Source organism: Rana temporaria, chromosome 1 (assembly GCF_905171775.1).
Source record: "Rana temporaria chromosome 1, aRanTem1.1, whole genome shotgun sequence".
Taxonomy (NCBI): Eukaryota; Metazoa; Chordata; class Amphibia; order Anura; family Ranidae; genus Rana; species Rana temporaria.
In genome coordinates this window covers 557790255-557815796 of record NC_053489.1, presented here as the reverse complement: position 1 = coordinate 557815796, position 25542 = coordinate 557790255, and the positions used below count along the sequence as shown (strand labels likewise).

General features: G+C 41.0%; 1 protein-coding gene across 3 annotated transcripts in view; it reads right to left on the bottom strand.

Moving 5' to 3' along the window:
- The window catches only part of TENM3 (teneurin transmembrane protein 3), a 1530681-nt gene that overhangs the window by 340899 nt on the left and 1164240 nt on the right, over positions 1-25542 (bottom strand). For all 3 annotated transcript variants that reach the window (XM_040333815.1, XM_040333823.1, XM_040333831.1), the window contains one exon: positions 14473-14710. In XM_040333815.1, coding sequence (XP_040189749.1) covers positions 14473-14710 — 238 coding nt within the window. The remainder of the gene's footprint in view (positions 1-14472; positions 14711-25542) is intronic.

The window sequence follows — 25542 nt, the reverse complement described above, 5'->3', positions numbered from 1 at the left end:
GGTCTCTGGCAAGCAAGGAATTGAAATGGCTATACCTCTGACTAACAAAGAACGATTGTGTATTTATATGTAGGGGGGGGGGGGGTAGTCTTGCTATTCTAGAATGTTAGTATTTAAAAGTAGTTGAAAGCCAATGTTTTTTCAAGAGTTGTTCTCAATATTTTTACATTTGTAACTTTCTGTAAAATAATATATGGTGATCCTTCCATGTTGACCTGCCATGCCGATGTATTAGCAAAAGAGCCAGCTCGTCAAAATCTCCAATTATGTAACTCCCGGTGACGCTGTAGCAGCTTTCGACTGGGCTCGTTTCACAGAACACCGGCAGCATATACATTATTGTAAATGACGAGGCTTTTTTCACAGCACACCAGGTAAGGAGTAAAAAAGTTGCCGCCGCCTTGGATGTGGCCGTGTTGTTGGATACTAGCGGGTGGACTAACAATGTCTACTCATTATATTGCGTGCCGTAATGTATACGCTGGCGGTGTTCTGTGAAAACAACCAAGTCGTCGAAATCTGCAACTACTGCTGCTGGAGAGTCACCGGAAGTGACGTAATTGGAGATTTTGACGAGTTGGCTCTGTTGACAGAACACCGGTACACATTACACGTACATGGTCAACTACTACCGTGTTTCCCGAAAATAAGCCTGGGTCTTATATTAATTTTGGCAACAAAAGACACAGTAGGGCTTATTTTCGGGGTAGGTCTTACCATGTAATGTGCTGTCTTCTCTCCCCCTCTCTCTCCCTGCCTGTCAGGAATCCCCAGTGTGAACTGAGTTAAAATGCTTGTAAAATCTTATAATCCACTCTATTACAGTATTATATAATATACAATGTGTGTTTCTGTAATATAATTGTGCCAAATACCTTCTTTATAGCGCCGCTCTACACTTCTGTGACCTGCCGGAGCTCTCGTCCCCGCATTAATATTACAGAAACACACACATTGTACATTATATAATACTGTAATAGAGTGGATTATAGGATTTTAAAAGCATTTTAAACAAGGGCTTATTTTCGTGGTAGGGCTTATATTGCAACCCTCCTGGAAAGTAACGCTAGGTCTTATTTTCGGGGTAGGTCTTATTTTCAGGGAAACAGGGTATCAGGAAGCCAGTCCACAGCAATGATGAGTAGCCCAAACTGAAGCAAGTGAACATAGAGAATAATAGCTAGATTCAGAGAGACTTAGGCTGGCGTATCAGTAGATACGCCAGCCTAAGTCAGAATTTGAGTTGGCGCTAATTTAAGCGTATTCTGGTAACCAGATACGCTTAAATTAGGCTCAGATACGAGCGGCGCAAGTGTCTTACACCCTCGTATCCTAAAGTGTAATTTTTGGCTGACCGCTAGGTGCCGCTTCCATTGCGGTCGACGTAGAATATGTAAATCAGTAGATACGCCTATTCACGAATGTACGCCCGGCCGACGCAGTACAGATACGCCGTTTACGTAACGCATTAGCAGGCCTAAAGTTATTCCATCAAATAGATGGAATAGTAATGTTAAGTATGGCCGCCGTTCCCGCATCGAAATTTGAAAATTTTACGTCGTTTGCGTAAGTCGTCCGTGAATAGGGATTTACGTCGTTTACGTCCACGTCGAAATCAATAGGCCCGTGCGGCGGCTTAGCCGCAATGCACACTTGGAAATGTAGGCACACGGCACATGCGCAGTTCCAAAAAAACATCAATCACGTCGGGTCAAGCCTAATTATCATAAAACACACCCCCGCAGCCTAATTTGAATTAGGCGCCCTTACGCCCGCCCGCTTTAGGCTACGCCGCCGTAACTTAGCAGGCAAGTACATTGTGAATCATGTACTTACCTCGCTAACTTACAGCAGCGTAGCCTAAAAGCCATAAGCTACGCCACCGCAAGTATGCGCTCGCCATCCTGAATCTAGCTATATGTGGCTGGAGGAGCAGTACTGAGATGTAAAAAAAAAACCAATACAAAACAAAACTGAAAAGTTTATAAAAAAAACAACAAAAAAAAACCAACAACACGTTATAGTTACTTATGTAGGTTGGAATTTGGACAATGGCAATTCACGGCATTTACACATCTTCTAAAAAGTTACTTCCCACCATGCAACGTTACAAGTTATTTCAGTGACCACTTGAGGAATATGATATTCTGATGCACCAGCATTCACAGTACAGAACAGTTTTATTATTCATCTCCAGCTCCGGCTTGTAAATTTGTTCAAATAAAATTGTTAAATCAGCACATGTGACTAATTATAAAGAATTCTGCACCAAGGTACTGTTATATGCAAATGTGCCTTACATCTCCAACAGCATATTAGCAAGCCCAGAAAACATTTAACCGGCTAATGATTTCCTATGCTGCAGTATGATTTACACCTGCTTTTCTTATTTTTTTTTTTCTGTAAGTAGTTAATGACCTGTCGATATTTGTATTTGTAAAATCCCAGGGCCTAAACAATGCTATGAATATTCAGACTGGTGCAGAAACAGGAAAAAATAGGACTTTTTAACGTCATCAAAAATGTGGAGGTGACAGCGATGATTTACAGTGTTGATTAATCTTTCAGCTAGTGCTAATTAATTGGGGACATTTAGCGGTGTACTAATGAGTCTCACAATAAATCGTTGTATACCATGTCATAACTGACGTGAAGGGAGATGAGAAGCCCATTTCCATTAGTATTACCCACTTGAAATTGGTTTTGATGGGAGGCAGACAAAAACAATTGACTGTCTTTCTTAACATTCTGCTAAAACTGTGTGTCTTAGTACTGCTTGGACCTTGAAGAAGGGGGTACACCCCAAAAGCCTGTCCTAAAAATCAGGATATTAAAAAAAAATTAATCATGGACAGTAATCAATTGTTTTTGTTGCAAGTACAGCTACAGCCACCTTAACCACTTGACCTCCGAAAGATTTATCCCCCTTTTTCTTTTGCAATACAGCACTGCGTTACTTTGACTGACAGTTACGCAGTTGTGAGACACTGTATTAAAAAAAATGTTTGTAATTTTCCCAACAAATAGACTTTATTTAGCTGGTATTTGATTACCACTGTGTTTTATATTTGTTGTGCTTTAAAAAAAAAAAGATTAAAAAACAAAAAAATTATATATATATATATATATATATATATATATATATATATATATATATATATATATATATATATATATATATATATATATATATATATATATATATATAAATGTATTTTCTGCTATAAAACATATCCAATAAAAAAATGTAAAAATGTAATTTCTTCATAATTTTAGACGAATATGTTTTTGGTAAAAAAAAAATCACAATAAGCATATATTGATTGGTTTATGCCAGTGGTTCTCAACTCCTGTCCACAAAGGTCCCTTTCGCATGACTGGCTCCATTGGATCCGCCTGTATGTTTTTCAGGCCACCCATTGACTTCTATGGGCAGGTGGATATCAGCAGAGATGTGTCAGCTGACACCCGTCTGCCATTCGGTCTGACAAGATATGCTCTAAACAGACTAGTAATGGCGGTGATCGGCAACTTATAGCACAACTGCAATATTGCGGCGGACTATCAAATACTGACACTTCACGGGAACCAGTGACACTAATACAGTGATCAGTACAAAAAATATGCACTGACACTGGCTGGGAAGGGGTTAAACATCCTTGGGCGATCAAAGGGTTAACTGTGTGCCTAGCCAATGTTTTTGTGTACAGAAATCAATTCTAGTCCCTGCTTTGTAGAGACACAGGATCGCTCTCTTCCCCCCTGTCAGAACCGAGACACGCCTTGTTCCAGGTGGAAGTGCAGGATCATGTATATATACGTGATTCTGCATATAGTGGCAGTAACAGTTCTATAGGATGGTCAGCAAATGGTTAAGCATGATGGAAGGCATAATGATGATACAAATATTTGGATATAGGATATAAAGACATATGGCCTGCTAAAAGTAATAGGTCAGTGACCACACATATATTTCACATATCAAAATAGCACTGCTAATAACTGATATTTCCCAGCTAATAGTCAGATTCTAACCAGCCCCCCAACCCCCCCCACACACAAAAAAAACGCAGATATTTGAAAATGTGAATCAAACTGTTCTAAGAAGAACAGCAGCTCTTAGAAAAGTATTTTTATATAATCGATGATTTCTGGATGCCAAAAATGGAGTTGGCTGATAACAAATGGTGCAGATTAAACCTTATTTGGCAATTAAGGAAACTTATTGGCATTTATATGATTCTAAGAATGAAGTGACTCTTCATTAAAGCCCTGTGTATGTTTATTAAAATATAGCATGCGCAAGTTGATCCACCTGTCCTATAAGTTCTAACATGTTTTACTTTATCCCAAGCTAATTTGTGGAGCTTATGAATAAGCCCCAGATGGAGCGTTAGGGCTTGTGGGACAGGTGGACAGGTGGATCAGCTTGGAGGCCTGCACCCAGTCTGAGAGGAGTGAGGGGGTTTGTAGCGAAATGAATACCTCTTTTACTGCATCATCAGTGGCAGCTTAATGGCCAGGGCCGTGAATGAGGGGGTACAACCGGTCCCCTGGTACTGGGCTTGGGCAAGTGGGGGGCCCAGGCAGCAGAGTAAGTCAGATGTGGGCAGAGAGGGTAATTGGTGCAGAAAGGGGGCAATTACTGGAACTGATCCCCTATATGGCTCGTTTTGCAGCATCTGAAATCTGACACCTCTCCCTCCTGCCGGCTTTCAGCTGCTGCAGAAAGAACCATGCAGGAGATCGGTTCCAGTAATTGCCTAATTTTCCCCAGCTGCCTAGGCCCCCATGTGTGCCCCCCTACCCCAGAAGTGCTGCTGGCTTCCATCCTCTCCTTCCCCTGGTAGCTACAAGCACACAATAGGATCCCTCAGGATTTGAAGTGGGGGAAGTGTCTGGTAAATACATCATATATACCAGCCCTTTCCTTTCCTGAATGAACACAGTGCATGATTGGTACTAATCACTGACTGTGTTCGTTCATAGCTGAAGCATAGTAAACTGTATTGAGGGGGGCTGTCAGGTTGGCTGTACAGGGCCCTGTGGTTTCTAACAGCAGCCCTGTCAATGGCCAAAGAAATAAGACTTTGGATGTGGAAGAAGTGATGAGGAGCATGGAGCTGTGAGCACTTTAGGAAGGACAAAAATAGGTAAAAAATTGTCGATTGTCAAGGTGTAAGTACATTGAATATATTTGCAAATTATGGCAAAAGCTTCCCCGTCTTTCCACACTACACTTCAACTTTACGTTATTCACCTGGAACAAGCATATAACAAGGGAAGTCGGAACAAAATCAGAGCTTTTAGCCTCGCACACACAACGGTTTTCCCGGCAACAAAACTGCTGGGAGAGCTTTTTGCCGTGAACACCGGGCGTGTGTACTGTACCTGTTGCCGAGAATGTGCTTCCAGCACGACAGCATCGCACTGATTCTCGGCGACAAGGTGCTGACATCTCGCGGGAATAGAGGCTCGCGGGAATCCAAGTCGGATCTCCGTCGCTTCTATGACGGCTTTGTCTCCATCGCGGCAAGCCAGCTCGGCGCTGGCTCCCGCGATGGGGCTCGTAGGTGGTCAATCTCGCTGAGAAAGGGAGCGAGATTGACACAATATCGTGGTCACCCAATATAAGGATGAGTCACCGCTACGCCCTATCCCATTGACAACGTCCAATGACTAAACGCGTCTGGGGGGACATGCGGTGACGTCATCGCGTTCAGGAGGAAGGGCTCTGCTTTGTGTTCGCCGGCCGGCAACAAACTAACTTTTAAAACGCTCGATTTTACTTTCTAAAATGTGAGTACTTCTCTTATTTTGGTTTTAATAAAATATCCTTACGGAATTACACTATATCCTGCTATCTTTGTGTATGACCGGGCGGTGGTGTTCTGTCACGTCTGCGGGAGCAAAAGGTGCGGATTCTGATCCAGGGAGCGGGATCTCTCCCCAAAGGCCGCAGCTGGGTTATAGCCGAATGCTGTTTATTGCAGTTTGTCTGGTAAGCTGCTAGAATTTAGTGGTGGTGGGCTCTCACAGAAGAGTGAAGTGTGCTGTGGAATCACGGTGGTGACTGAAGCATTTCATGTGTAGCAGATTTATGCCATAATTAGAAGGATATAGACTCTCCTTTCACCAACACAGTTCCCACTGAGGATATACAGCAATATATATATGGACTATTGATCATACTAAGTCTGGGTGCTATGGCGCAGCTCTAAAACCCCTATTTTTTCACCCACTGTATGCTTCCTTGTCGGGAAAACTGCCGGGAATCCCGGCGGGAAAAATAGAGAACCTGCTCTCTATTTTCCCGCCGAGATTCCCGGCGTTTTTTTCCCCCGCCAGATTTACTACACTTGCCAATGGAAAACACTGCAAAGCAGTGCCGGGGGAGCATAAGCCCTGTACACACGGTCGGGATTCCCGGCCAAAGCTCTCCCCACAGGACTTTATACAGCCGGAAATCCCGGCCGTGTGTACAGGGCTTTTGATTTGCACGGAGAACAGGTAAGTAGCATTTTTAGAAGAGTCAGCAATTACAAGATAGATTTTCCCTTAGAACAGGTTTCCTTTAATATCAGATGTTTTACTTTTTTAACATAAAGATGTAATCGTAAGTAGCAAAAATGAAGCAGCTATTACTAACGCTTACAATACATCAAAGCTGACTTGGTTCTTCCTGCATGGCCTCATTTATCCCAGAAGAAATAAAAATTATCTATGTTTTCTTAACGACCAATCAGATTTACAAAACCTGCGCTGGAAAATGACAGTTGATAACATCACATCTGATTGATGATATAATTCAGCAATTGCAGTTCTCTTTCCAGAAACAATAATGTATCAATCTTTATTTTGTAGCCAAGTGCAAACTATTGTACAAATAAGCAAATCATCAATCTCTCAAACTATTGAGTTGTACATATGTGTCATTCTAAGGCATCTGTCTTCCCACCAACCTGCATTACATACTAAATGAGTGTGAAACATTGTTGTGTTTATGTACATAGCAGAAATATATAAAACAGCAATGTTCAGAGATGTCCCCTCTCAGCTTGAAGAACCACAGGACACCTTGGAAATGCTGCTCCTTTGTACAATGTTTGCCTTGTAAAGACACACAACAATGTTTTATTTTGCCATCCAACATGTGTTATTGCTTACTGCTTTAGCTGTAACCTGGGGTTTACATTATTAGTCACATCAGACTAGGCAGGGGCTGACCGAAGTACGTCTGAGTGGCATTATGTACAACGTTGTAACATAGAGCCAAAATAAGAGGTTTCAGTTATGCCAAACTCCAACGATCAGATATAATCAATACTTATGTTTTTATTTTATTTTATATAAATCAGCTCATATTATAGATGCAGTGTTCCCTTTAAAGTTACGGGGTAACTCCACTGGAAAAATAAAAATAGCAAATAAAAAAATTATAATATAAAATACAATTGCCCCACAAAGCCATATTGTAATTTAAAGTGGTTGTAAACCCTTTACAACCACTTTAACCTACAGGTAAGCCTAGATTAAGGCTTAAAGTGGAGGTTCACCCAAAAACATTGGATTTAACATTGGATTCATGCTCATTTTGTCTAGGGGAATCGGGTGTTTTTTTTACGGCTTAAAGTGGAGGTTCACCCAAAAACATTGGATTTAACATTGGATTCATGCTCATTTTGTCTAGGGGAATCGGGTGTTTTTTTTACAATCGAAGCAGTACTTACCGTTTTAGAGATGCATCTTCTCTGCCGCTTCCGGGTATGGGCTGCGGGACTGGGCGTTCCTACTTGATTGACAGGCTTCCGACTGTCGCATACATCGCGTCACGATTTTCCGAAAAGTAGCCGAACGTCTGTGCGCAGGCGCCGTATAGAGCCGCACCGACGTTTGGCTTCTTTCGGCTACTCGTGACGCGATGTATGCGACCGTCGGAAGCCTGTCAATGAAATAGGAACACCCAGTCCCGCAGACCATACCCGGAAGCGGTGGAGAAGATCGCTCTCTAAAACGGTAAGTACTGCTTCGATTTAAAAAAAAACACCCGATTCCCCTTGACAAAATGAGCCTCAATCTAATGTTAAAAAATTTTTTTGGGTGAACTCCCGCTTTAACTGTAGGTGCTTGAAATATCTCCCAGATCTGCACGGTCTAGGAGATATTTGTAAAATCACCGTAGGGCGATTTCTTCTGTGCATGCATCGAAATTAGAAAGGGCACGCTGTGCCATTTCTATCTCGGGTCATGCTGTTAAAGGCGGCTCCCACGCGCATGCACAGTGCGCAGAAGTGACGTAAACGCGACATCACGCGACTCCGGCCAGTCACAGAGCCGGAGTTCGTGGCCCCGGAAGGAAGAGGGGTGAAGAATGGACGCTCGCTACTAGCGAGGAAGACAGGGACATTGTGGGCTTCTCCTGCAGGTAAGTATCACATAATGGGCTATGTAGTCCATTATGCTTTACCTTTGCAGGGAGATAAAGAGGAATTAACACCCATCAGGGTTTACTTCCTCTTTAATGTTATTAAAAATAACCTTTCCATTTCAATCTTCAGGGCTGTAATTTTCTCTAAAATGCAATATGGCAACCTGGAGGCTTTCTGTACACAGTTGGTGTACAGAATCCCCCCCCCCCCCGAAATGTATATTTGTTGAAACTTGAGATTAAAGCAATTACTGTTTTCCAACAGTTAAATGACAGGGCCTCTATTGTGCACTAAGCCTGATGTCACACATACATCACTAGCAGAAGAGCCACATGGTAGAGACTTCTACTTACACTTGCCCAGAATGTTGCTAAATCTGCTATCTTTCTATTTCGGGAAGGCAGAGCGGGGGGGGGGGGGGGTGAGGGAGCAATTCCATATAGACTGGCATGCAGTCTATAATGCCTCATACACACGGCCGGACTTTCAGAGAGCGTAAATGAGCCCTTAGGGATCCTGATTCTGCTTAGTTGTTGCCACCACCAAGCCTGCGTGACGTCACCCTTATGCCGCGTACACACTGTCGGTTTTTGTGATTTTGTGACTGCGACATTATGACGAACACATCGGACAATTTTGAGACATTTTTGGGACCATTGTCATTTTCACAGCAAAAAATGCTATAAAAATGCACTGTTTACTGTGAAAATTACAGTGCAGTTTAGGAGTTGACCACTAGGGGGCGCTGTAGTGGTTATGTGTGACCTCATATGTTCTTCTAACTGTAGGAGGGCGGAGCTGGATGTGTGACGTCGTTGATCGTGTTTCCCTATATTATAGAACACACAATCAATGAAGCTGCCACTGTGAAGAACGGGGAAGCTGTGTTTACACACAGCGCTCCCCGTTCTTCAGCTCCGGGGGCCGATCGCGGGATTCCGGTGGCGATCGGGTCCCACGGCCGCGGAGCTTCAGACCGGGTCGCGGGCGCACACCGTGGGTGCACGGCCGCGACCCACGGGTGGGCACTTAAAGAGTACATACCGGTACGTGCTTGTGCCCAGCCGTGCCATTCTGCCAACGTATATCTGCAGGAGGCGGTCCTTAAGTGGTTAAGCACAAATTTCTGTAAATTTTATGGAGAGGACTGAGAAGATATAACCATGCCAATGGTGCAGCAGAAAACATATAGCACAGTGAGGAAGGTTTGTGGTCCAGGATGATAGGACAGTCAAAATTAGAAACAGCTTGCATTGCACTAACAGTGTAGCGCAAGCCGGTGGGGACTCTCTCTGTGCTGCCTCCCTGCAAAGTGATGCCCTAGGCCTGGGCCTTGTTGGCCTAGGCCAGGATACAGCGTTGGATCAGGGGTGTCCAAACTTTTTTCAAAGAGGGCCAGATTTGATGAAGTGAACATGCGTGAGGGCCGACCATTTTGCGCACTACTACTACACTGCCCAACAAGAATTCTCTTGCCTTTGTGGCTGTGTATGGTGAAGAGATGAGCATGGGCATGTTATTTTGGGAGATATATATATATATATATATATATATATATATGTATATATATCTTTTGTGGCCCCAACGAATCCCGCTCAGGACTAAGGATGAGCTTGGGCTTGTTATTTGGATATATCGTAGTTATCGGCGTATAACACGCACCTTCACTTTAAGAGGGAAGTTTCAGGAAAGAATGTACATTTTAAATAAAGAACTGTGAAGCAAAATAAGGGTCAGTGCCCATCAATGCATACTAATCAGTGCCCATCTGCAGTCTCACCATTGCCATGAATGCAGCCCCACCGTTGCCATGAATGCAGCCTCACCATTGCCACAAATTCAGCCTTACCATTGCCACGAATGCAGCCTTACCATTGCCACGAATGCAGCCTCACATGTGCCATGAATGCAGCCTTACCATTGCCATCAGTGCAACCTGATCAATGCACATCTACAGCCTCGGAGGGGACAGGGAGGGGGACTTAACGAGCACTGACAGATTACATACAGGATAATCTCCTGTTTACTCGGCTGCCTCTTTAATACAAAGTCCTGTCTCCTATAATAGACAGAACAGTGGTCCAATGGCAGCCCAGGAGAAGGAACTTCCTATTACAGACACCGCAGAGTAAACAGGAGATTCTCCTGTGTGTAATCTGATGGCGCTCGTCCTGCCCCCTCCCTGTCCCCTCCGAGGCAGCGCTGATAAATATGGTATATATATATATATATATATATATATATATATATATATATATATATATATCTTTTGTGGCACTGGGAGCCACAAAAGATATACATATCCAAACCACCAGGGAGGCCATATTGAACTGGAATGTGGGCCGCAATTGGCCCGTGGGCCGGACTTTGGACATGCCTGCCATAGATACAGTAGGGTGAGTGAGCATTGTCACGTTAGGTCACGAAGGTGTTAATTTACTAACACAGAGAGTGCAACATCTGGTGCAGCTATACCTAGAAACCAATGAGCTTCCAGTTTTTTTTTGTTTTTGTTTTTTACTCAACAAGCTGAAGTTAGAAGCAGATTGGCTACCATGCACATCTGCACCAGATTTTGCACTCAACAGTTTTAGCAAATCAACCCCATATAGCTGGATTCAGAGAGAGCGCCACAACTTTAAGGCGGAGTAGCGTATCGTATTTAGGCTACACCACCTTAAGTCAGAGAGGCAAGTACTGTATTCACAAAGTACTTGCCTCCTAACTTACGGCGGCGTAGCGTAAATGGAGCGCCTAATTCAAATTTGGATGAGGGCGTGTGTTTTATGTTAATGGGGGGTGACCCGATGTGATTGACGTTTTTTACGAAAGGCGCATGCGCCGTCAGTGTACATATCCCAGTGTGCATTGCTCCAAAGTACGCCGCAAGGATGTATTGGTTTCGACATGAACATAAATTATGTCCAGCCCTATTCACGGACGACTTACGAAAACGACGTAAAATTTTCAAATTTCGACGCGGGAACGACGGCCATACTTAACATTGACTAGTCCAGCTATTTGATGGAATAACTTTACGCCTGAAAACGCCTTACGTAAACGTTGTATTTTTACTGCGACGGGCGCACGTACGTTCATGAATAGGCGTATCTAGTCATTTACATATTCTACGCCAAACTCGACGGAAACGCCACCTAGCGGCCAGCCTAAATATTGCACCCTAAGATACGACGGCGCAAGCTGTCGTATCTTAGCTAGGTTTAAGTGTATCTCAGTTTGAGAATACACTAAGGCCCCGTACACACGACCGGATCTATCCGCTGGGATTTATCCGTGGATCAGTTCCAGCGGATAGATCCGGTCGTGTGTAGGCCCGAGCGGACAATTTTCGGCGGACATTTGTCCAGCCGACGGATTCCCAGCGGATAAAAATTTTGTAGCATGCTACAAAATCTATCCGCTGGAATCCTGTCCTTTGGACTTATCCGGTCGTCTGTACAGACTCACCGGATAAGTCCGTCCGCTCCACATCCCTCGCATGCGTCGGAATGATTCGACGCATGCGTGGAAGTATTTACCTTCCAGCGTCGTGCACGTTGCCGCGTCGTGCACGTTGCCGCGTCATCTTGGCGGCGACGGCGTGACACGTGACCGTGGATGTTTTCCGTGCGGATTTTGATCTGATGGTGTGTACAAGCCATCAGATCAAAATCCGGAGGAGGAATGTCCGCTGGAAATCCTCTCGTCTGTACGTGGCCTTAAACTTACGACGGTGCAGATTCAGAGTTACGTCGGCGTATCTACTGATACACCGGCGTAACTCTCTCTGAATCTGGCCAATAGTGTGCAATTGGCAGAATCACTTGTTGAAAATAAAAGGGAAAAATCCTGAAAAATAGAAGAATTGCAGCTGCCACATCTAAGATCTGGTAAGCCTAGCATATATTATACTCTTGGATTGTTAGATTTAGATATAATTTAATACACTGTGTATCATTTTCTACTGAAAATAAAAGCAATAAAAGCAATAAACTATATGCGCACACATTGATTGCAAGCATTTAGCCTGTGACATTGACTGGCTGAGAAACACGGGAAACACAGACTACCAACAGCTGTAGGACTTCAGGCTCTCCATTGTTCTGTACAGGGCACAGCTGGCTTACTTGAAGCTTTTGGGTAAGAGCTTCTTTTTGCAGTGCAATCACACAGCACGGACTTGGGATAAACAGCAAAACTAACTGACCTTTTTTTAAAAGTCTTCAAGCACTTTGACCAAAGCAGCCCATTAATAACAATGTGAACACAAAGTACACTTATAAAAAGTGTTCAAGAAAAGTTTTTTTCTTTCTTCAGTAGCAGCAGCCCGTTTAGGAAACATTTCATATGTACAGTACATGTGGCATATGGTACATCATGATTTCCTGACAGCATCTGCCTTTGTCAGACACTTTCTTCTAACTGCTAAGACACTGACACAATGACATATAATGAATACATTCCAATCATAGTGCATTAGTAGAAATATACTAAAAGGTTTAGAACAGACGAACACAGATATAATATCTTTTTTTCTGCTTTATTGTTGTTTTAAGAAGGGGTTTAAAAATAAAAATAAAAGTTGGCCTTCCCTAGCAAACAACTTTTTTTATTTTTTTTAGTTGAACCTCGGATTACGAGCATATTCCTTTTCAGGAGTATGCTCGTAATCCAAAGTACTCGCATATCAAAGTGAGTTTTCTAATTGAAGTCAATGGAAACAAAAGTTATTTGTTCCGCATTGACTTCAATTGGATGCAATACCGAATGTGGCCAGAGGAGGGGGCCCCAGAGAGCGCCAAAAATGGCCAAAAAGGCCAGAGGAGACTTTGGCTCGTTTCCTGCTCCCCTATTTTCAGCTCTTTAGCAGGCCTATTTTCAGCTCTGCTTGGCTTCTGTGCCCCGTACCTCAGGCCAAATGTGGTATTGCAGGCCTATTTAGCTTGAATTCTGCTTGTCTTGCGAGTCAACACTCGCAAACCGAGTCAGAATAAAAAAAAAAGTTGCTCGCAAATCAAAACGCTCTCAAACCAAGTTACTCTTAAACCGAGGTTCCACTGTACATTAGTATAGTATCAAAAGTGTATTTTCAATTTATGATCTAATTACTATATCAGTAGCATGCTTGCTCTGAGTATAATGTATTAGTAACAATGATTACATAGTAAATGTTATTTATTGGTTGAAAGATGTATGGTAAAGAGGTGGCAAATCTTATCGTACAAGGAGGAGCACCCAGCATGAAATATAAGGGATTATGGTGTTAATTTACTTTCCTCCATTTATTTATTTTAGGTTTAAGGGCCTAAACATATGGACCGAATATGCCGGTTCAATGGGAAATATGGCAATACCAGCCTGTATGCCAGGTGTAGCAAGCTAAACTGGAGGTCTGCTGGACTGGTTATTGAAAACTTACTAGCTCCAAGTCAGGCTGGGTTCACACTTATACAAATTAGATGCAGAGATTTCCCTGCATCCAACTCAGATGACAGAGTGTGACCAGCTCTCAATGGAGCCAGTTCACTCCGGGGCAGTCGCGAAGCACACAGCAAAAGTGTCATGTGCGTCTTTGGCTCCGTTTCAGGTCTGAATTCAAGCAAAAATTCGGACCTGAAATGGTGAATAGGGACGCACCGGACCCACTGCTGCGAGCCATGGCCGCACATAGTGTGAACCCATCCTCAATTCTAGGATTCAGTACACTTGTTTACTCTCCAATGATAACTACAACAGCATACACAGATGTTTTATTAACAGACACAGTTGTACAATGTCAGTATTCAATTTTCTATTCACAATAGATTGACCTGCAGTCCCTGTTAAATTACTGAGGACTTTTTCACCAAGCCAACAACCACCTTCAATTACTTTGGTGGAGATAATCAGAAGAATTATTATGAACTTTACTGAAGCAGATCTTCACAGGTATAATTATAAATGGATGCATTTATTGCCATATACATCCTCCACTCCAGGCTAAATGAATAGCTGAGTGCAGTTCTCCTTTAGTTTGCTACTGACTGTCAGTACATAGAGTTACCTGCTCTCCAGTGGCACATTACTGCCAAGGACCCAGCTGTCCTGCAGCTGGACGGACTCAGGTGTGGTTTGCAGCTCGGCGGGCAGTGCAGCCGGCGGGGCCGGACTTTGGTTCCTCCTATGTGTCAGAGAATTGCGGTTGAGGGATGTGATGGATGGCTGATTAGCTGCAGGGTGCTGCTTGTGAGAAGGTGGTAACGGCTGCAACGTTGACTGGCCTTGATTGTTTGACGATTGCTCTGTGGAGTAGAAAAATATTAAACACCATCAGTAGGCTGAAATTAATCTGCAAATGGACAATTAATTATAAAAAAAATATTTATCCTGGAGGGTCTTAAATGACATTCTCACTGTGATAAATTTACCTTGGGCACCCAACGCTCGAATTAACATTAAAACAGATGGTAAACTAGTGCTGGGTTCTTTATATTGGTTTTCATTTACATTAGCACATGAACAGTTTTATGAGATGCAGTTACTGTGCTTTTTAAAATAGCTCAATAAAACAATAAAGATATATATATATATATATATATATATATATATATATATATATATATATATATATATATACACACACACACACACACACACACATATATATATATATATATATATATATATATATATAAATATATATATAAAGGATTCAGTTTGATAGCACACATTCTTACAAGACATGTCATTCCCATGATTATTTGAACAGTGTTTCTTTTAAGCATTACTTAACAGTAATCATTTGAAGCAAAGCAATAGCTTAACAGCGGTATCCCCTGCCAGTTTAGTGGATTTCAGAGTGTGTAGGTCTGTACGTTGATTTGCTAATAGATACTAAATATTCTTCAGCAGAAGGTCACTCTGTGAAACAGATGTTGTAGTGTAGATATTTAACAGACTGAATCACATCTGATTACAACATCAGAAGACTCATATACCTAATGACTGTTCCCTTCATTACAACACAGAAAAAAAAAATATTCCCTCTCCTCCTAATGCTGGTCATAAAGAAAAAAGGACAATGCTTAATTAAGCTAGAGACCTTGCAAATATTAGTTTTAGTTGTATATACTAAATAGTAACACTTAAAGATGAGATCCAGGTGTGGATAGTTTATACATAAGATGAAGGCCTAAGGCCGAAACACGTCAGCATTTTTGGATGATGTTACTGCTTTAATGCTTCAATAAATATTTTCTATGGAGAAGCTGATGAGTTGCCAGCCTGTACTTTCTATTTATACATAGTTACACTGTAACTATGTATATACCATACCTGACTGATGACCCTGGAAGCTGGAAGACCTTGCTACTCTAGTGACCTCCTGCCCTGTTGCATTTTGAATTTTTTTTTCAGAAAATGCAGTATTCTCTTAATGGCTCTCCTACCACGTGGCCAACCTCCTGTGTTCAGAATGCAGCAGGACAGCCACTCTACATGGGACCTGAAAAGCTAGACAATATCATTGTAGTGGTGTCTACTTCAGTGATTTCCATCTTCCAGGTGCATCAGCCAGGAATGGTATATGCATAGGTCCAAGCTGCCATTGTCATTAATAGGCACTGTACTGCACATTGATGGTTAAAAAAACAGAAAACACATGACTTTTTATTGCACAAATGTGAACTAGCAGAGACAACCTGTAACACAAGACAACCTGTATACCTGCAATGACTTGTATTACAACACATTTAACACGTTTAAACGGGCCCTTTATATGAATACTAGAAGGTTAATTCATCGACTCTCTTCTAACATCTCTGAAATCTCTGGACCCCATTACTGCGGAGTATTGTACTGTCTGCCATGTAGAAAGATAGGAAGTCCATCAAGGAGTCCCAGAGACATACCAGAAACTCTGGGGTGCTAGCATCCAACAAAAAAGTTGAAAGTTCTTAACACTCATTTTAATATGTTATTTATGATTGGGCGTTCAAGCATAGGGAATACAAGGCTAGCAAGTTTACTAACCAAACTGACAATATAATATTGAATATTGGATAATTATTCAGTATGACAAAACATAGACATATCTTTTACTGATTGATTGAAATCATGATAGGGTCTCTGTTCCACAAGTCATACTCTGTTCTGAAGCCTCTAGTGGTAACTTTTTTTTTTTTTAAATGGTTAGAGTTACACACACAGTGAGGGCTTGTTCACATTTGCTTTTAGGTTCTATTTTATTTAAACGCATCCCGAACACATTCGCAGTTTTCCTATAATCCTAGTTCACGCCACTGAATTCAGCTTAGAAATGCAAAAAAAAATAAAAAATACAGCAGCATGCATTTTCCTTCTCCAGAATGCATGTAAAAAAGTGAAATTGAACAGGAACGCACAAACATGAGAGAGGAATCCTTAGCATTGAAAATTCAAGTAAAAAAAGTAAAAAATAAATAAAAACGGGGATGTGGAAAAGTACACTGAATGTGGGGATTGTAATGTGAACAAGCCCTAAAAGAGAGATAAAGTGAGGTGCGAAGAGCACCAAGTCCTAGTGATGCTTTTAATGATCCAACTACATCAATATATACATAACGCAATGAACAAATAATTATTGCTCATTGACCTCTTTTATGGAAAGAGTAGTGGTTTTGTGCATTAATTTAATTTATTATTGTCAGTACCAAAAAAGAAAACAAACATTTAAAACATTTTTTTTTTTGTAGTTGAGAGTTACATATTATACATGTACATATTATTAAATCGATGTACAACCAACATCTTTAGAATTATGGGAAATTAATCAATGAAAAAAATCAGTTTTTCTCGATCAGGGTGCCCTTTGGATTCCCCAGGAGTACAGGGTGCTGTGAGCACCAGACCCAGTGTGCCCTAGTTCACAGATGAATGAGAGGACTCTATGATTCAGAGGGGAACTCTATGGTGACAGAGGATTCTGATTTATTGGGGGCTCTCTTGTATAAGGGGTACTTTGATGTGATTGGGGGCCTCTGACTCCAGGTTTTTCACCTTAATGCATTCTTTGCATTAAGATGAAAAACCTTCTGTGCTGCAGCTGCCCCCAGAGCCCTCCATTTTTCTAACCTGAGCCCGTTCTTTCCAGCGATGTGCATGAGCCCAGCCACTCCAGCCGCTATCTCCATCCTCACTGGATAGATGAGCCATTGGCTTTTGCTGTCAATCAAATCCAGTGACAAGTGAGCTGGGGGGGGTGGCTTAGTCCCGCTGTCTGTGTCAATGGAAGCAGCAGCGGGACTCGTGAGCACGCACCCGCACGGGTGCCCCCATGGAAAACGTCTCTCAGTTGGGGCACCCCTGATGAATAGGTGGAGCCAGGAGCGATGCCAGGACACCCCAGAAGAGGAGGATCGGGGCTGCTCTGTGCAAAAGCTTTGTACAGAGCAGGTAAGTATAACATGTTTGTTATTAAAAAAAAAAACCTTTACAATCCCTTTAATGCGATGGGGAGACTCTAATGTGAAGGAGGAACTCTGATGTGATGGGGGAGCCTCTGATATGATGGAATAACCTCTGATGTGAAGGGGGGCTTCTGATGGGAAGTTAATTTCATCAAGGTGGTTGTGTGCGCATTGTCTTATGCCTTGTACACACGAGCGGAATTTCCTACGGAAAAAGTCTGACGGAAGCTTTTCATCTGATATTCCGTCTGTGTATGCCCCATCTGACTTTTTCCCTCGGAAATTCCAACAGAATTAGATAGAGAACATGTTCTCAATTTTTCCGTTCGTTTGGTTGCAATTTCGACAGACTAAAAATCACGCATGCTCAGAATCAAGTCAACACATGTTCAGAAGCATTGAACTTCATTTTTCTCGGCTCGTTGTAGTGTTGTACGTCACCGTGTTTTTGACGGTCGGAATTTGATGTGACCGTGTGTATGCAAGACAGCTTGGGCGTTTAGACTAGGGTGCCTTACGGTTTTGAATACTTTTTATAAGGAGCCACAATTAAAATAAAAAATTGAAAAACACTGAATTACATAGATAGCCCTCTCTCCTATAAAAATGCTTTAAGAAAAAAAAATCTATACGGCTAATTTTCTCTTATGAAATTATACTCAGAGCCAAAATTAATAATCATCTATCACACAAAAATCTTTACAGTAAGTACACGCTTGAACACCCTAACATCTCTGCTTTCATAGTAAAATATTAGCTAAAGCAAAACGGAGAGTTCCAAGACACCTGCATGACTTCATTAATTATATGTCAGCTGAAAGATTTGTGTAGCCGTCTACAATATAAGTCTCGCAGCTACATTGACTTTGGACAGAAATGACATTTGTATCATGTCAGAACATTTCCTAGTTGATGAATATTACTCATATTGTTCCACCAGCAGAATAACCATGTGTGCGCTACATCAGAACTGCTTTCATATTTAAAGAGAGACATTCTTAGCTGTACAGTTAATGGTAAGTGATTTGTCTGGCCTGTTTTACACTAGCTTGCCAATTCTATTAACAATAAATATTTAGTAGTATTTTCCATTTGACTGCCTTGCAGAAAATTCTTATGGATGGATGGATGGATGGCAAGAGAGAACCACATAAATTCATCAGAGTTACAAGTCAGGTAGATTTTATTGCAATTAATCAGTGCTGCCTTTATCCACACCAGTGGGTGTCATTGTATTTGATTAGAATCACTGCTCGGGCCATCCAGGCACATTTCAACAAGACAGTTACAAGGTAATTCAACCAGTCAAAACGAGCGCCCAATTAAAAGAAATCTGTCTGAAGAGAACCGATACTGTAGAAAAAGTCAGTTTAATGTATGTCATGCTAAAGTAGAGAAGGTGCCAGATAGATGTGCAGAAACCAATCCTTTAGATTAGCAAACATTATACATTAATATATTAATCTATCTATGTCTATACTGAGCTCAGTGTAATGTATCAGTGCTGTACAGCACACATCATTACTACCAAGAAACAATATGGCCTTTGTGCCTTTCATTTTTATCACTGTTACAGCTAAGGGCCTTCTTGATTAAGTTTATCCCACAAACAGTAGAAATTACTACAACTACAATAACAGGGGGAAAAAAAGAAAATGTGATCTTGCCTGAAATAACCAATGAATTGCAAGGTTTTGATGTTATCCAGAACAGGACTGGTCACTATAATCTACAGCTATTTCTTTTCTTGCACTAGGAATTAGGTTAATCACCTTTTCAAGGCCAGAACTGTCAGTTTTACGCTGAAGAGGCCTAATAGACTTAAACACTTTTGTTTTTGGGATATTGTTGGAAGACTATATCATGTTTTATCATTCCAGCGTGTGCAAAACAGCTAAATTCACAGTTAAAACGCATGTAACAGAGCTGTTTCACTTGCCAGGGATGTGTAACTCCTTTAATTAAATTGTAACAAATATACACAGCGCTTGAGGACAGGTGGGCTTGGTTGGCAACCTGACTTTTCTCTACTGCTGTACCATAACCACACAATATATAACTACGTTCCATTTTAAACGGTGGCCCTTTTAAAGCCAAATTATATTTCTGTTTAATGCTGGTTATAGCTCCACCCCAGACTAAAGCCCAATGCATGGGTGTTCATCTGGGAGAGATACAGCCAGAACTATAAGCACTGTTCTACCTGTAAAAAAGATTTTGTGCAATGTTCAGTGCTGGCTTTTCATTCACAGCACAAGCAGTAGTAAACGAACATTTAGTGCTTGCAGTTGATAGATTATGAAGCCCCATGAAGCTAACTGACTTTTAACTATTGTGAATGAACAGTAAGCACTGGTGTGGCAGTATGAGCTATATTGGAAAGATCACACAGCCACACCAACACTGACTGTTTATTTACAAAAGTAAATGATAAATCAGTGCTGGCTGCTAGTTCACATACACAGCACCAGCATTTAGATCATACCCTGTAAAAGACTTGTCCTGACACGCCCCCCGTCCGCACAGCCTTTCACTGGGAAGATCAGTGTACTGTTGTTTCTACTCCACCAGCTCTTATGCAGCAGGAGATAGAGGGCATGTGATAACTTATAAAAAAAAGGGTACTTATAATGTTTTTTATATTTATACACAAACGGTTTACCTTTTATTTATTTTTTTAAACTGAATGGATTGTTTTACAAGGTGAAGGTTTACAATCACTTAAAAATACAGGCACTTAGGCTATTTGTATTTAAACATACATTTAGGGGCAGATTCACGTACCTTTGCGCCAGGCGCAGCGTATCTAAGATACACTACGCCGCCGTAACTTATTTATTTTATTTTGAATCCTCAAAGAATTTGTGCCGTAAGGTGCGGAATTCAAATGGGTGTAATGGGGGCGTGTTTTATGTAAATACGTCGTGACCCGACGTAAACGGCATTTTTTTTTAACTGCGCATGCGCCGTCCGTGGGGGTATCCCAGTGCGCATGCTCGAAATAAAACCGGAACCAGCCAATGCTTACGATGGTGACGTCATTCTACGCAAAATCATATTCGCGAACGACTTACGCAAACTACGTAAAAAATTCAAAGTTGTACGCGGGAACGACAGCCATACTTAACATTGAGTACGCCACCATATAGCAGCTTTAACTATACGCCGGAAAAAGCCGAACGCAAACAACGTAAAAACAATGTGCCGGCCAGATGTACGTTCGTGGATCGCCGTAAATAGCTAATTTGCATACTTGACACGGAATTCGACGGAAACGCCACCTAGCGGCCGCTGAAAAATGGCAGCTTAGATCCGACGGAGTACTAAGACATACGCCTGTCGGATCTAGCCGAGATGCCGTCGTATCTTGTTTTGTGGATACAAAACAAAGATACGACGCGCAAAATTTTAAATTATGCGGCGTATAAAGAGATACGCCGGCGTAATTTCTTTGTGGATCTGCCCCTCAATATTTATTTTTTTATTGAAATTTTTAATTTAATTATTTTTATTGAATGCAAAACTGCATTAATCTGTGTATATCTGCCTAAGATCACATTTAAGATCTTTAACAAGAGAAAACAGAGACGGTCATTAATGAACTGCTAGTTACCTGACTGTCAAGTTGTTCCAATGGCATTTTTAGTTTCTAGGGATATGACCTGGAACAAGCATGCTGATCAGGAGTTCCAACCTCATCCTGACTTTATAATCTTCATGCTTGTACTGGATCTAGGGACTACTTAAGCCAGAGACTACCAATCAACTAGCATTCCTAAAAGGAGGTCAGCAATGGCAGCCCTTGAATACCTCTCATTCCTTTTCTCCCTTTTAAAAATGACACAAAAACAAAATGTATTTCTTCTTTTAGATAGACATTACAAATACAAACATCTATACCTGATGACCACCAAACCACCCTCAGACTCCATATTGTCCTTAATATTGTAGTACAACGTTCTGCTCTTTTTGTTACCTCTCCATCCATCCATAATTACTTTCACATGTTCCCGATAACACAGCAGTGAAATGTTTTCTCATAAAGCTTGGCTATTAGAGTAAGTCTTTACACTGCACAAGTTTACCCTTCTAACTGAATGAGAGCAGCAGCTGAACTGAAACACTTCTCTACTGCTTTCTTTGCCTGTGGCACTCTGTTATGCAGTGTAACGTGAATTTGCTCATTGGCTTACAGTTTATATAATGAACAATTTAAAACAGTAGCCTGAAATAAAATGTAAACATTTTACGTGTAAAAACGGGCATCCCTTAGGAGAATTTGCCAATTTGTTCTTTAAAGACACAGGAGATTTCAGATTAAGATGGGCTTATCTCTCAGAGCAAGGATATTTTCCACGTTTTGTATAAGATAGAGAATGAGGATCCAAAGTGATAACATTATAAGCGTAATCTCTTGGCAGGAAAACAGCCACCAACTGTCCTTAGTTTATATAAATACACCAGTTTTAGAAATAGCTTTCTAGGGCAGAAAATTATGACGTTCACCTACAGTAGGTGGTCAGCACTTTTCCAATAGGGAATTGTGGGAACAACAGTATAAATGAAAAGGAATTGCAGTATTTATGCCCTCTATAAACAAAAGATTGCAACCACTGAAATTATAAACACGTAATTTAGACCCAATTGCTCTGGAGAAGCACTATCCATGTGGTCCCCAGGAGTCGACATGGAAATGACAGCAAACAATAATAATAAAAATAATATGCATTATGCCTTTTGGAATATTGGGTGTCAGAAAAGAGGTATCAAACTCAATTTTTCAAAGAGGCCAATGGTATGTTTTTGCATGCTGAGGTTTTGCTTTAATTGGTTCAGCAGAGGAACTATAGTGGTTGCAAGATAAGTAACTGTACCTGGGATTCAAGGTCAGATGGGACCCATAAGAAAAACTCTTCTACCCGCAGGAAGCTTTATTGTGGCTGTCGCTACCTCAAGACAGTGTCTAAGGCTAGCTGGAATGCATCTTACGCAAAACTTTACAGGTGGGGTTCAAGCAAGACCTCACCACATGCTAGTCACATTGTCTCAATTTAATTGGCATCACTGGTCATGTGATGCTGACTCATAAAGGAGGTATAGGTCAGTAGAACTTGCAATTCCAAGTAATGTTATCATCAAGAACAAGCTATTTTTCCCTCCATAAGAAAGATAAACAACAAATAAAAAAATAATAATTAGGACTGTGCAATTACCTTTCTTAGAAATATGGTCATAATCTGAATGTGGCTACTAATTTATTTTGTTTGAGTTCATATGATATTCAGTGAACTTCACATGGACTGTAATAGAGTACTGTTTCGAGAATTAGGAGTAGCACTCAGTGCCCATCGGGAAAATTAAATAAGGAGCAGCAAATAGTCCTGTTGCACGACATCACTGCATATACAGAAAACCAATCCAGAGAGAGCGCTCATCCCATAAAATGCATCAGGTATAGGGTCTCTCTCCTGCCATTGCTCTAAGTTTTCCAAAGTATAAAGAGAAAAAGGCATGCAAATCTGAAATAGGAAAATAGCAGGCTTTTTTTTTCTATATTTTTACTTGAAAATGTGACTAAGATAAAATGACTTTGGCTAACAATTCTTCAAATGTCATGTTGTCAAAGTTCCCATCAGTAGGATGGTTTAAAGGCTTTCGATTAATATTGCATGCGAGAACTGAAATTACATCCTTTGTCGTTTAGTTCCTAATGGTGCAAGTGATATCAATCAAGTAGTGTTTTATGAAGCGTGTGTGATTTTTATTGCAGGCTGTTTCTGAAAATCTTGCTCAGGTTTTTAAGAGATGCTTCTGACTTACAGTAAACATAACCCGCAATCATCAAAATTGAAAAAGAACACATTTTTTGACCATGTGTTAATTATGCAGTACAAGGAAATTACTACGTACATAGATCGATTGACAGGCAGCTAGAGGAAAAAAAGCACATAGTGATACAGATAGCTGCAGAGCCATGGGAGCTTCTAATATAATGCACATTTCTGGTCAACTAACATTGGGATTTTTTACTAAGCTGGAAATATTTTTACTGATGTTACATTATAGTTGAATGGGAAATTAATCCGTTATGTTTATCATTATTCATGTTTTTATGGTCTCAGCAATTCATGTTTTGCTGTTTCCTTTATATAATGTACAGAAACAACTACACCATTACATGGCACTGTCACAGTATCCGTTAAAGGAGAACCCCCCACAAAAGCAGTAAGTGAACCGTCATTACTGACCTACTGAAAATGCTAGTGGTTGTTGATGCTGATCCTTTGCCTTCAATACTTTCTGAGTTTCTGAGAACATGAATACAAATCAGGAATCATAAATTCACTCTGATTTCATCAAATGCACATTTCATTATTGGGTCAGTGCTGATAAAAGTGTTGAATCCAAAGTATGAGCATGGCAGGTAATCAACTAATATTTTCTGTAGGAGGTACCACGAAAGCAGCTTACACATTTCTCCCACATTTAAAAAGGGTCCACCATCCTTCTGTTAGCTGTAACCAGTGATTCCAAATGCACCCTGAAAATTTCCACAGCTCTGCCAAAATATATTGTATCTTTGCTTGTGCCCTTTAGAATGGTACTCAATGGTACTCAAAGCAGCACCTGCATGAGAAAACCCAATGCTTTCTATTCCAGTTGGTTTTCTTGAGAAAGAAGGGAGCTGAATTACCAGAACGTTGAGGGATCGAAAATATAGACCCTCATACTGGTTAGTAATAAATAAAGCAACCAATGGCTTTCCAAACTTTTCGGAATTATATATAAGCACACACATACACAGTAGGTAAAGCACATACATTTTCACATATTACAGAGGCTAAAATGCAGAAGACCATGCAGAAGACCATTGTATTCTGTAAGCCTTTAAGAAGCACATATAAAGCTTTCAGCAAATTTTGCAGAACTTTCATGAAGCCAGTAAAGCCTCTTTCAGCTTTAACCCAAAAGAGCTGTACACAGATCTTAGTGACAGTGCTTCCCATAGCTGTAGTTATATTAAAGATTGCTAGCACTCCAATGCCTTATTGTTTGAAGTTATCTTTATAAAGGTTTTAAGCAATTTGCTGAAGGCTATATAAATACTTTATAAATACTTGCCACCAATGATACTCTTCAAACTTGTGTTTAAAAACTAAAACCTGTGTGAAGTAGACATAACAGGGAATTCTCTTGTCAATTGAAACTCCCACAAGACTACAAGTATCAATATTGTAAATAGCAATTTACTGGAAAGATGAACTGAGATGGAAAGTTCAGGAAATATTTATTGTATTGCAAGACAAAGTAGACCATTTGTGGGGTCGACTGCCCAGCCAATGCTCCAGGGCTGATGCGTCTTCAATTTACACCTGACTAGAGTTCGCAATAGTACAAATAGAATCATTTCACCAATGCTACTGCTACCTACAAGAACTGGAGATAACTGGAGATAACTTAGTGAGATCTGTGATGGCTTAAAATTGATGTCCTGAGCATTAGATTAGTAGACAATATGGAGGTCTTAATGACAAAGAGGATACTGGATGATCACATCTGTCTGATAAAGTATAACACACGTTGTACTCAAAGAAGTCTGTAAGCACAAAAACATCACTAAAAGGTTCCAAACTGTCCAGAGGTGCTGGTGGCAAGGAGATACAGTCTTCAATATATGTTATTTTTAT